Source organism: Zea mays, chromosome 9 (genome assembly GCF_902167145.1).
Source record: "Zea mays cultivar B73 chromosome 9, Zm-B73-REFERENCE-NAM-5.0, whole genome shotgun sequence".
In the NCBI taxonomy this organism is placed as follows: Eukaryota; Viridiplantae; Streptophyta; class Magnoliopsida; order Poales; family Poaceae; genus Zea; species Zea mays.
This window is the reverse complement of record NC_050104.1, coordinates 49,589,532-49,602,749: the sequence shown is the minus strand read 5'-3', so window position 1 is coordinate 49,602,749 and position 13,218 is coordinate 49,589,532. Positions and strand designations below refer to the sequence as shown.

Genomic DNA, 13,218 nt, shown 5'->3' with positions numbered 1-13,218 from the left:
GTGCTGCTGTCCTAAACATGTTGGTTGTGGTTGCTCTACTATATTGTCTTGCTTAAGTATGATTGATAGTCTTACTTTATAGTGTTTATGGTAATAGATTCAGGTAGTTGATGACATGTTACCATTGTCTTATACTTGTGCTGCTAATCTTGAATATTACCGAATAATTAACCTCATTAAAGTAATATAATATGTAATTATGATTAAACTACCTCCTCCTACGTGTTCTCTTTGGTGTATGCTTGCATTAGAATATTGTGAAGGATTGTAGAACCCGATTAAGTGATTATTTCTTTTTAGCTAAGTCTGCATATAGGACCTGTATATATACCTTAAGGTTTGTTCGTTTTGCTCTTAATATTCATGTGAATTGGGTGGGATTGGGTGAGTTTGAATCCCAAACAAGTCAAAATTTATCACAATTTTTCCAATTCCATCTAATCCACATGAAATAGGAATAACCGAAAAAAGCCTAATTTGTACAATGCACTTATACTCAGTTTCATGATCATATTATGAATAATGTACGCGTAGACGTAGTACATAATTAAAGTAATAGCTCTGCTATAGGTCGTCGTATTTACCTGTGGTGTGTGTAATTAATCAACTTTTTTGGTAGCAAGAGTATACAGTGCATTTTCAATTCATTTCCGAGAGCACGTATGTAGGGGCCAATCATACACTAGAAAGAGAGAGGAAGACGACGTGGGGCGCGCGCGACCGATGGTCGACCACACACATATATGATGCACGCGCGCGCGCCGTGCGTGCACGTACGGTGGTGGATATCTATCGATCATCTGGAGGCGAGCATCATGGCGACGGTGCATGATCCGGCGGGTGAGGCTGACGGGAAGGGCAGCGCGCGGCGACCGTGGTGGTGGCAGCCGATGAGGTAGAGCGCGAGGCGCTTCTTGGCCCTGCGTAGCAGCAGCAGCTTGTCCTCCCCCCACTCCGTGACGGCCGCCACCATCTTGCTCTTCCACCGCCTGCTGCCGCAGCACTCGTCGCCGTCGGCGGCATCCTGGCCGTCCTGCTTGTCGTCGTCGTCGTCGTCCCGCGAGGGCGACCAGTCCCACTGCAGCGGGTAGCTGCGCAGGAAGACTCGCCTGGTGCTGTAGTCCTCGTAGCGGAAGCTCCTGGTCAGCTTCGTTTCCTCGCCGGCCTCCTTGGATATCCTCCTGTCCGTGTGATGATCCTCCATCTATCTGTCCTGGTTGGTATGGCCGTGTAAGGTCAGGTGTATATATGGGCTCTTCCTTGGATACACCAGAACAGATTTGAGCTCGTCGCCTTTTGGTTCCTGTATCTTTTATCTCTTGTTCCTTTTCATATAAAAAGGGACAGACAGAGAGAGAAGCAAAACAAATTAAGATTTCTCATTGTGTGATGGGCATGGCACGGAGATGCTTTGCATTGTTAGAGTAGTAGTCTCTGCGAGAGGAGGAGGAGGATTTGCTTTACCGGTAAGCTGATGGCGACTCGTGCCGCATTATTTAGTTGCCTGATGAACATATGCGACGACCGTCCAGCTTTTAATCTGGTGCCCGGCCCTCATGTTCGTGTTGCCAAACCGGATGCTTAGCTTACTGGTATGTTGACAGAAACATTGAGACCGGCAACAAGTGAGCTAGCTCCACGTCAGCAATGCTTGCCACTTGTCTGCAGCTACAAGAAAAAGTGATGAGCTGTTCTTCCCGTGTCGAACTACAACAAGTGCAGGGAGGTTTAATCTCCGCCCTGTAGAAAAAGAAGATAAAGCAAGGTAATAATGGATGCTACGTCATGCATGGATGGGCATTCAGTATCCTAGTAGCTGCTTTTTTTCGCTTTGGCAAATCCCGTGGCTCTCCAGGTCGGGCTTTTCGGCCGGGGGATAGCGTACGCACATGCCCCTGCCGCTGCTCCATGCGGAGAAACTAAAGCAGAGGTCTGCGTGGTGGCAAAGCCGTCCATGTCTTTTTTTTTAGTTTCTGCAGTCGAAACCATTCCGATCCTTGTGGCCTTTCTTTTTTTTTTCTACTCTAATTTTGATGTACGTGTATGTATATAGTGTTGGACTTATCTGCCACGGTGATTAACCTCGACAGCAGCATGGCTGTCCGTTCGGATTACGGAACGTACGAGACAGCGACGGGGATATGAGCTGCTGCTGAGACTTACCAGGATATGCGAGCTGAGTCTGCCTACCGTGTCTATGGTTACAGCCACCCTATCAGCCGAGAACAGACCTTTTTTAAAAAAAACTTGGCAAAAGATTCGATTGTCAAATTTAGTAGGCATATATCCATGCGTTATTACGGGATCAATATAATAAAATATATTAATATATAAAACACTAATTATTATTCTATAGTTTTATCAGCATTATTAAAAATAAATATTTATATATCTTAAAAGATATAGTAAGGTGCAACGACCGACGGCCCAATCGAGCCTGTTGGGCACGGCGAAACCACGCCCAAATCGCGGTTCCGGCTATCTCAGACTCGGTGTTTACCTTTGTCTTGAGCCTCTTTGTGTTCTCCGCAGAGAAATGGAAGAAACATTCCTGCACCAGCGTGTACTCGGATGGCCGGACGATGTCCTCCAGCTTGCTAAAGGGTAGAGGCATCTGTCCAGCACTGGCGGCTGTGTCCTGTGTGGACAGCGTAGGGAGGGAGGCCACGAGTGCTTCCATATTCAGCAGCCCGCCGTTCAGCAGGAACAAGGACAACACGACTGTTGGTGACCTCAGGAGCCATGGCATGAATGAATTTGGTGCATTCGCCATTGCAGCTGAGAGTGATGGCGGGCTTTGGACTTGCAACACCGTCTACGATCTCTGAGGCAGCGAGACAGCCAGCAGCCAATGGGTAGAAATGGCCTAGCAGGCTAGCGAAGGACGAAGCAAGGTCATCGACGAGTTGTGCACCTCCTTTTCTGGGCTTGAGCAGGAGGATCCCCTTCTGGATGTGGCATGATCAGAGGGACGATCCCATGAAGTCAAGTGAATGATCTCTGGCTCTGACTTGCAACACAGAGTACTATTTTATTAATATTGGTTATGAGCTACTGCAGTTTTGCATAATATAATGGAAATAAATATTTTAATACCAAGAAACTATACAGACATAGTAATCAATGGATACACGGGAAGGACAGAGAAAAACAAACACATCGATTGTGGGATAGGCTAAAGCTAACAACAGCCCCCCTGTGACCGTGTCCAAAAAAACTACTGAGATACTAAATATACATTACACTTGACAGCCTACGCAAACAACGTCAAATCAAACGAATAACAAATGTTTGAAGTTTTCTTATGCTCCATTAAAAAGATTCTCAACTCCCATAAATGATTGAACGGATTTACCAGAGTTGTCCCTCATTCATGCAATTCAGAGGTTGGCTAGCTGCTCCTGATGCAACAGAGGTAGTAGAGTGGTTTTGAAATTACAATGACCATGATGAATCACATGAGTGCAGAAACAGTAAAATAACAGTGTCAAATGACAATAATATGCATTTTTCGTATTACCATGTCAAATTGTTTGTGATCATGCTTGAAGGCAATACTGGAAGTGACATCTTTAGTTTGCATGTAGCAATGCAAGGTCCTCTGTTAATCCTTTTAAAAAGAATAGCTCCTCTGTTAAAAGAACAATCAAACAAAGTGAAATCAGTGCATCAGACGCCAATACTATCCCCAAGTTGGTAAGAACTTGAAAGATAGATTGCTAAGATTGAGTCCCATTTGAGTTTCAATAAAAGGGCAAAATGGTAATACAATATCATAATTATTCACTTGTTTTAAGGTCACAGCAAGAAATGCAATATAAAATTCAGAAGTTGTTGGTCACTTGTTTTTAATAGCTACCTAGCATCAAAAACAAGACAACACAAGTTGAGAAGTCTAGACCTTCGTCCTTAAGTCATCACTTCTTCGAAGTGTTAGCTTGAGGATGAAGGTTTTTAAAAGAAGATACGAATGAAACAGTATTGAATGAAATGACAATAGACAATAAAGTATGACACTCATCTCTTGTGCCTTATTTTTTTTTATTCCATATTTTTTCATATTATACAAGTTTACAAACATATCTTTGACTTCTTTGCACAAGATAGCTCGAAGATACTTCAAAGACTAAGCGAAATGAAGCTTAAGGCCTTCCCAAAAGGATCCCTCTATGTAGGGCAATGTTCACCTATTTATAGGCAAGTCGAACAGCTTTTTGGAAATTACAAATACGTTCATAAAGTTTACACACATGATTTACAAAAGATGCAGGGACATCACTGCTTTTCTCTTTCTTTCTTGCTGCACAAGTCTTGGACTTCTTCTCCTTCGTCTCGTTGCATCCGAAGCTTTCTTTATGCCGAGACTAGCGACCTCGGCTCGCATCTTCGCTGCTTGCATGTATGGACGAAGCTTCTGTACACCGCTTCGTCCAAAGGGCAGCTTCATCCGTCTTTCACTTTATGCCTAAAACACATTAGTTTACACCGAAGTAGAGGCATCTTGAGGACCTTGGACAAGGTAGGGCCCCAACATTAGCCCCTTGCGGGATGAGTTTGTTACTTCATAATGAGCTTAGATTGCAAAAACACAATTGGGAGGCCTTGCGTCGAATGTTCGAAAAACACATTCAATGTTGGTCATTGTTTTCAATTGCTACATGGCATAAAAAACAAGGCAACATAAGTTGAGAAGTCTGGACCTTCGTCCTTAAGCCATGACTTCTTCGAAGTGTTAGCTTGACGACGAAGGTTTTTAAAAGGATATTCGAATGAAACAGTATTGAATGAAAGGATAACAGACAATAAAGTATGAGACTTATCTCTTGTGTCTTAGTATTTTTTATTCCGTCTTCCTTCATATTATACAAGTTTACAAACATACTTTTGGCTTCTTTGCACAAGGTGGCTCGAAGATACTTCGAAGGCTGAGCGAAATGAAGCATAAGGCCTTCCCAAAAGGATCCCTTTATGTAGGGCACTGTTCACCTATTTATACGGAAGTTGAACAGCTTTGTTGGAAATTACAAATATGCCCACAAAGTTTACAGACATGATTTACAAAAGATGTAGGGACATCACTATCTTTTCTCTTTCTTTTTTCTACACAAGTCTTGGACTTCTTCTCCTTCGTCGCTTTGCATCCGAAGCTTTCTTTATGTCAAGGCTAGCGACGTCGGCTTTCATCTTTGTTGCTTCGATGTATGGACGAAGCTTCTTTACACCATTTCGGCCGAAGGCCAGCTTCATTCTCCTTCACTTTATGCATGAAACACATTAGTTTACACCGAAGTAGAGGCGTCTTTAGGACCTTCGACAAGGTAGGCAACTTTAGGCTTCTTTGCACAAGATGGCTCAAAGATACTTCGAAGGCTGAGCGAAATGAAGCTTAAGGCCTTCCCAAAAGGATCCCTCTGTGTAGGGCGTTGTTCACCTATTTATACGGAAGTCGAACAGCTTCGTTGGAAATTACAAATATGCCCACAAAGTTTACACACATTATTTACAAAAGATGCAGGGACATCACTGTCTTTTCTCTTTCTTTCTTGCTGCACAAGTCTTGGACAGTACGGGGGTACTGTTCATCTATTTATAGGCACGGGACGCATCCCCGGTAAAATTACATCCATGCCCTTGAACATTTGCTTACAAGCAATTAAAACTAATAAGGTCCATCTAGTCCTTTTTCCTTCTCTGCTTGGTCTAGGCCAAAGCTATTGACCTTCGACATTCTACATAGTCGCCTCTACACAGAGTCTTCCTCTTGAGGGGCTAAACCGAGGCTGAAGGTAACTTTGACGAGCCTTTGTATTATTTTGTTGAAGGTGTTTTTGCCTTGAGGACCTTCGGTAGAGAAGAAGACCCCTAACATGTACTCTCGTTTGAATTTGATTATCAATGAGCTCAATTCTATTAGAATTAATATGCTAGGTGATGCGGACATTGTAAGGAAGATCATCTCCTTATTGCCACAAAATAAATATGGGAGCATCATCACCATCCTTCAAAATATGGAGGACTTGAGTCAAATGACCCCAACCACTGTAATAGGGAAAATTATGACATTTAAAATGTCACATAAAATGGGTCAAGAAGAGGAGCCAACTTCTTCAAAGCCATATGTGTTTGCATGTGATGAACACAAAAAAAATAAAAGGCAAGAAGAAAGCTCCAAGCTCAAGTCAATAAGATGATGATGATGAAGATGAAGATTGTAACACCCCTGGTGTTACAGGAACTAAAACTTTGGCATGACATCATATGCATTGGCATTTCATTATGTATGTCACACCTAGAGTGCATCCACTAGGTAAAAATTTCAAAACAAACTTGGGATGTAAAGATTTGACTTGATTAAAGAGGTCTTTGACCCTAGGATAGGGTACTTTTCCCAAGGTTTAGAAGCATGTGCGTGTGTGAGATGATAATTTGAGTATGATCTCAAAGGTTAGTACAGATGTTCAAGAAAGACTAAACTTAGAGAGTTTAAGTGCCACTTAAACCCTAGAATACTCAAAACACTAATAGAAACCCTAAAACCCCTAATTAGTGTTCTATGAGGTGACTCTAATTTCTATGTACTTTTGGACCAAAATGCATATATTAAAGTGGTATAGTAGCAAAAACTAAGTAACTTTTTATATTTGGAGATTTCCATGTTTTGTGGAACAAATTGGAGTAAATTGCAAAAAGGTCCCAAAGGCACCCATTTGGCTAACTCTGAAAACAGTGTTATCAGGCCAAGTTTAAGCCTTAACATCTCTTGATCTATGGGGATTTTGCCATGGGTCACTACAACAAATTTGTAGAGCTACTATAGTAGTCCAAGTTTGATTAAAGGATTGAGCCCTAGAACTGTACAGAAACAAGAGCAAAATGGACTAGAAGTTGGACTATCAGTCGGGTCAGGCGCTGAGACTCGACTATCAGTGAACTCTGATGAACTTTGAGGCAAAATTACGCATGATTCAGTGAGTATTCGATCAAGAACCCTATAACAAAGTTGAAGCTGGTATATTGGGCAACAAATTTTATGTAGTCGGATTAGCAGTTTGTCACATGAAAATTTGAGAACGAAGCTCCTCAAATCGCTCTGTCAGGCGCACTGAAGAAGATCGCAATGGTACAGTAGCTGAAAAGATCTCTGATTCAGGGAATCCAACGCCGGTGATCCTGCACCGTGATTCGCGCTCACCTGGGATATTTACGCAGCGATAGCACAGACAACGCAAGGGTGGTAAAAGCTCTCAACACCGAGAGGAGCTTGAGCCTTATTGCTGGACTATTCACTGCACCACTTGCCGCGCGATCGGCTGAGGTGCCATCACCGGAGTTCGCCGCTCCTTGTAGTCGTGCCACGTACTTAAGGTCGTGATCACGTTGCGAGAGGTCACAGTGGACAACCCATTTACCGCTAGCGTCCTTACCCCACTTAGTGCAACGGTAGCCGTACTCCAGTGACTCACCCTCTCGTCGACGTAAGCTCAACCTTGCCCAAATTCGTAGCACTGGTGGTCGATCTAAATAAATTGACGCTCCACCCTACTACGCCTTCTTGTTACACACCAAGAACACCACTCCTCACTCCCGATCATCCACCATAGCTCCTGAATTTCAAATTTCCCCCAAATTGGCCGGAACGTCGCCGTGAGACACCTCACCATGGCTAGAGAATTCCAGGTCGGTTCATACTTCTCTGGTTTGTGTTCTAGTATCCTTAGGGTCTCCTGTTGCTTGTAAACCCGACCGATTGAATGCTACCACGCTAGGTCGTAGGGAACAGCTCTGTCGATCCTTGGTGTTCGCCGTCGTTGTGGACGCGGGGATTCTAGGTTAGATTAGCTCAATTAGTACATGGACTAGGATCGTCTTAGATCGGGGATGATGATCTGATACTCGATTTCGGCGATCATCGCCGTTTGAAGCAAGTCCCAGCAAGGGGTGGCCGGCGGGCGAGCGCACCGTTGTCAACGACCTAGAGCCGTGAAGAAACAAAAGTACAAGGGCATTTGTGCAACTGTCAGTCAAACACATGAATAGTACCATGGGCTCTTTACTGGTTGTTCAAATACTGTCACACCCAGTTTTAGAAGGCAAACCGAATGCGAACCATGTATGTGCCAGGATCAGCAATTCACGTACACAGCAGTTACATAACCGGACATCATCACACAGTGCTCGGATAATAACATAAAAGATAGTAATAGTCGATTACATCATGATGTCCGAAACATCCACATAGTCATAAACAATTATCAAAGTGCGGAAATGAAACATAGATAAATGTGGCCTTCACAGGCAGCCGACTAGGGGTTTGTCGCTAACCCACGCCTAGAACTCATCGTACTCTTGGATCTCCTGGAAGTCCTCCTCCACGACTTCATCTTCTCCAGAGCAGTGGTTGCAACGTGGACAATCTGAGGGGTTTGGTGTGTAAAGCAAGGGTGAGTACACATCAACATACTCAGCAATTGTTCCGTTTGGCTGTAGTGGTCTAGCTTTATTTGGGGTTAAGTCGAGCGGTTGCTTTTAGTTGGTCAGGTTATTATTACTAGTAGAGAGCCAGGTTTTATCATTAACCCAAGTTGTTAACCCAAAAATACTCTTTCCAAACAGAAAGAATACCAGAAACCATTGCCATAATCATAATCAAACCCTCATCCTCGTCATCACCTGTAAACCAAACATCTCTGATCAATGTATCTCTAAACAATGGAGCTCCCTTGGCCGCTCATAACCGCGAGCACGGCTGATATATCAGTTTCATAACACTCTGTAGAGGTTGCGCACTTTACCCACAAACCGTGATTCCCTCTTGCCTCGGGCCGATCAAACCCTTAAACACTACCAAGGTGAATAGGCAGGGTTTCACTACGTAGCCTTTACAAAGATTCTCTGAGGCTGTAGGCACCCGTTAGGTTTCCTAAATGTACCGCACTCCTCCCCAAGGGAAAATCCACCCTCGGCAGAGCGAGCCGCATACACCGAGCCCCAATGACGGCACGACGGTGAAGCGAACTACACCTCAGTTCCTCTAATTATTCAGCTAAGGGTGTCTCATTCCACCCTCATGGTTGCACTGTTCTCCCGGGCGGTCATCCAACGAACCAATCCTTACGGAGAGGCACTCAAGAAACCTCTCGAGTCCCCTTAAATGTCACAGTATCATCATCATAATCAAAAGGGAAAATAGCGTATCATAAATAATCTCATCATGTTCATTGATTAATGTGAAGCACTAGCATAAAGCTAAACCAAAATAACACAACCCAAATAAGTAAACAAGGACATGATAAACAAAAGCTAGTCAATTCTTAGGTATAAATTGTGTAAATGTGGGGAGTGAATTATAAAATGAGTAGAACATAGATGGGTCAAGGGAAACTAGCCTTCACCAACCAGCTGCTGCTCAGGGTCTTCACCTGCAACTCCTTCGGACTCCGCCAACTGACCGTTATCTATACGAGTTCAAACATACATTCCACAAATTCAATATAAAAGGAACAATACACCAGACAGTAAAATACAATAAATAAGCAGACGATCGGCGCAGGGCTCACAACTACGACAAAGCGAGAAAGAGAAAGCAATGGTCGAGGCTACGGTCGAAGAGCGATCACGTTAAGCGATTATAGATTAAAGTACTCGTCTAAACATAACCGTATTAATTTGACAATCACGTTATGCATACAATAAAGTTATGCTACACATTTAATTATTATGAAAACAGTTCAAGGTAAATTTAAAAGGATTGTCGCGCGACGAAACGCACGACGACACACACGAACTAAACCGAAAATAAAATGAGTCATCGCGCGGCGAAGCGCGTGACACAACACTTAGACTGAATTGAAATAAAATGAATCATCGCGCGACGAAGCACGCAAAAAAACACTTGAATTAATTATGAAAATAACGTCAAGCCTCACACGACGAAGCGCACGACAACATATGTCACTTAAACTGAATTTAAAACAAAACGTAACGCGACTAAACGTGTGACGTGACACATTAAATAACCTGAACTTAAATTGAATCGTCGCGCGGCGAAGCACGCGACAGCACATTAATAAATCCGGATTTTGACTAAATCGTCACACGACGAAGCGCGCGATGTAGTATGTTAATTAACTAAATTTAAAATTAATCAAACTGAAATTTGTTCACCGCGCGCACTATGCGGGAACGCGCTGCGCACCGGGGCCGCGAGCCGCGCAGGCCGCGCGCCAGGGCCGGGGGCCACGCCGCGGGGACGCCGGGAGGCCACACTGCGGGGGCCGGGCCGCCGGGCCGAGCCACGGGGCCGCGCACAGGAAAAAAGGGCAGGGACTCGCGCAGGGAAGGGGGAAAGAGGAGGGAGAGGGAGAGGGGAGAGGGGAGCTCACCTTGGGATCCAAAAACTGGCGATAACCGTCACCAGATCACCTAGGGCAAAGAGGTGGGAGAGAGGTGGAAGAAAGGGAGAGGGAGTTGCTACGTGGGAAAACCAATGAGAGAGAGAGGGGGCGCACATGGGGGGTGTGGGGCGCCAGGGGGGCGTGGCCAGGGGCTGGGCCAGGCTGGGCTGGGTCGCGGGCCTGGACGGAAGCCCACAACACACACGACCGCTGATCTGAATCCAATTGCGAATCGAAATCCGAAACGAGGCGAGATGGACGCGCGATTAAACACAACATGAGACAAAAGAAATATGCTTCGGCATGATGCAACACCCATGTCAACCTAGATTTTTGTTTACACGCAATACGGACACCAGTCGTTATACTGCTTTGAAAATGGGAAGGAGCGAAACAGGAAGAGAAAGGAGAGTAACGCCTAAATTTGGTGAGTATCGAAGAAGAAAAATTCTACCCCCCAAATTCAGGGCGTTAAAACCTATCCCCCTTAAAAGAATCTTGCCCTCGAGATTCAAGGTTGGCCAGCAAAGAGTTCGGGATACTTGGCCATCAGATCATCTTCATGCTCCCATGTTGCTTCTTCCTCAGAGTGCTCACCCCATCTGACTTTGAACATTCTGATATTGTTCCTCCGGGTGACCCTGTCTGCAGTCTCAAGAATCTGCGTTGGCTTCTCTATGTAGGTCAAGTCTTCCTGGACATCTAGACCTTCCACTGGCAACTGCTGTTCTGGCACAAGCCGACACTTCTTTAACTGAGACACATGAAAGACATCATGCACCACTGACAAATCTTCTGGCAGACTGAGCTGATAGTCCATGTCTCCACGCTTTGCGAGAATCTGATACGGACCAACATACCGTGGCGCTAGCTTGCCTTTGACTCCAAATCTCCTGACTCCTCTGATAGGCGATACCTTCAGGTAAACAAAATCTCTGACTTCAAAACTCAGCTCTCTCTCCTACTTGTGTCTGCATAACTTCGCTGCCTTGACTACGCTATCTTCATATTCTCCCGAACCATCTTGATGTTCTCTTCAGCTTCGAGCAAAATGTCTGGCCCAAACACTTACTTTTCTCCAGGCTAATCCCATTGCAATGGAGTTCTACAACTCCTTCCATAAAGCGCCTGAAATGGTGACATCTTCAAGCTGGCCTGGTAACTGTTGTTATAGGAGAATTCTTTATAAGGTAACCTCTTGTCCCATCTGGACTGATCTTGCAGCGCACAGGCTCTCAACATATCTTCGAGAATATGATTAGTTCTTTCAATCTGACCGTCTGTCTAAGGATGATATGCTGAACTAAAATTCAGATGTGTACCCAAGGCTTCATGCAACTGCTGCCAGAAATGAGAGGTGAACTGTGTTCCTCTGTCTGACACTATCTTCTTTGGCACACCATGGAGACAAATGATCTAGGACATGTATAGCTTCGCCAGTATTGCACTGATGTAGCTAGTCTTGACAGGTATAAAGTGGGCTGACTTGGTTAAGCAGTCCACCACTACCCAAATGGAATCGTAGCCGGCTCGAGTGTGAGGCAATCTGACTATGAAGTCCATCTCGATTTCATCCCATTTCCACTGAGTAATTTGCAACGGCGGCAACAATCCAGCTGGCTTCTGATGCTCTGCCTTGATCTTCTGACAACTGTCACATATGGCCACATGCTCTGTGATCTCCCTTTTCATTCTGTACCACCAGAATTTATTTTTCAGATCCTGATACATCTTCTCACTTCCAGGGTACATGGAATAAGGTGTCTCATGAGCTTCCTTGAGGATCAACTCCTGAATGGACTGGACATTAGGAACACACAAATGGCCTTTGAACCATACCACACCTTCTGCATCTTCCCGAAAGTCTTTGCCTCTTCCTTCTAGAATCAGTTGCCAGATTTCACTGATCTTCTCATCATTCTTCTGTGCTTCTTTGATTTCCCGCTCTAAGGTGGGTTCTAACTCAACTGTTACTCCTCACATGGTATTCAGGAATCCAAGACTCAACCTGTCAAATTCTTTGGCCAACACATAAGGCATCAGATGAGCGACCATCATATTGACTTGACTTTTCCTTCTTAAGGCATCTGCTACCACTTTTGCTTTGTCTGGATTGTAATGAATTTCCAATTCATAGTCTTTGATCAATTCTAACCATCTCCGTTGTCTTATATTCAGCTCCGACTGAGTGAATATGTACTTTAAAGCCTTGTGGTCTGTGTAGACATCACATTTCTGCCCGTACAGATAGTGCCTCCATGTCTTCAGTGCATGAACCACTGCTGCCAACTCTATGTCATGGATTGGATAATTCTTCTCATGAACCTTCAGCTGTCGAGACGAGTAAGCCACAACTCTCCCCTCTTGCATCAATACACATTCCAAGCCAGTGTAGCAAGCGTCACAATACATCGAGAAGGGCTTGTGCACATCAGGCAAGACTAAGACAGGCGCTGTAGTCAACTTCTCTTTCAGCGCTTCTAAGGCTTCTTGGCATTTCTGGGTCCACTTGAACTCAACTTTGTTGCCTAGCAAAGCTATCATTGGTTTCATAATCTTCGAAAATCCTTCAATGAATCGCCGATAATATCCAGCCATTCCAATGAAGCTCTTGATTCCTCAAGCATCTGTTGGCGCTTTCCAGTTCAGAATGTCTGCCACTTTCTTCGGATCCACATCCAATCCATCTTTGTTTATTATGTGACCCAAGAACAAGACTTCATCAATCCAGAACTCGCACTTGCCCAACTTTGTATACAGTTGTGCTCTCGCAATCTCTGCAATACCATCTTCAAATGATCCACATGCTCCTCCTCACTTTGAG

General features: G+C 44.4%; 1 protein-coding gene across 2 annotated transcripts; it reads right to left on the bottom strand.

Annotated features, from left to right (window-relative positions):
- Positions 1-505: 505 nt before the first annotated feature.
- Positions 506-1,561, bottom strand: LOC100275199 (uncharacterized). Of its 2 annotated transcripts, XM_020543572.3 has the most exons (2): positions 1,465-1,561; positions 506-1,325 (listed from the first exon to the last, which is right to left on the bottom strand). In XM_020543572.3, the coding sequence occupies exon 2, from the start codon at positions 1,202-1,204 to the stop codon at positions 797-799; it is 408 nt and encodes a 135-aa protein (XP_020399161.1). In that variant the 5' UTR covers positions 1,205-1,325; positions 1,465-1,561; the 3' UTR covers positions 506-796.
- Between the last annotated feature and the right edge of the window lie 11,657 nt (positions 1,562-13,218).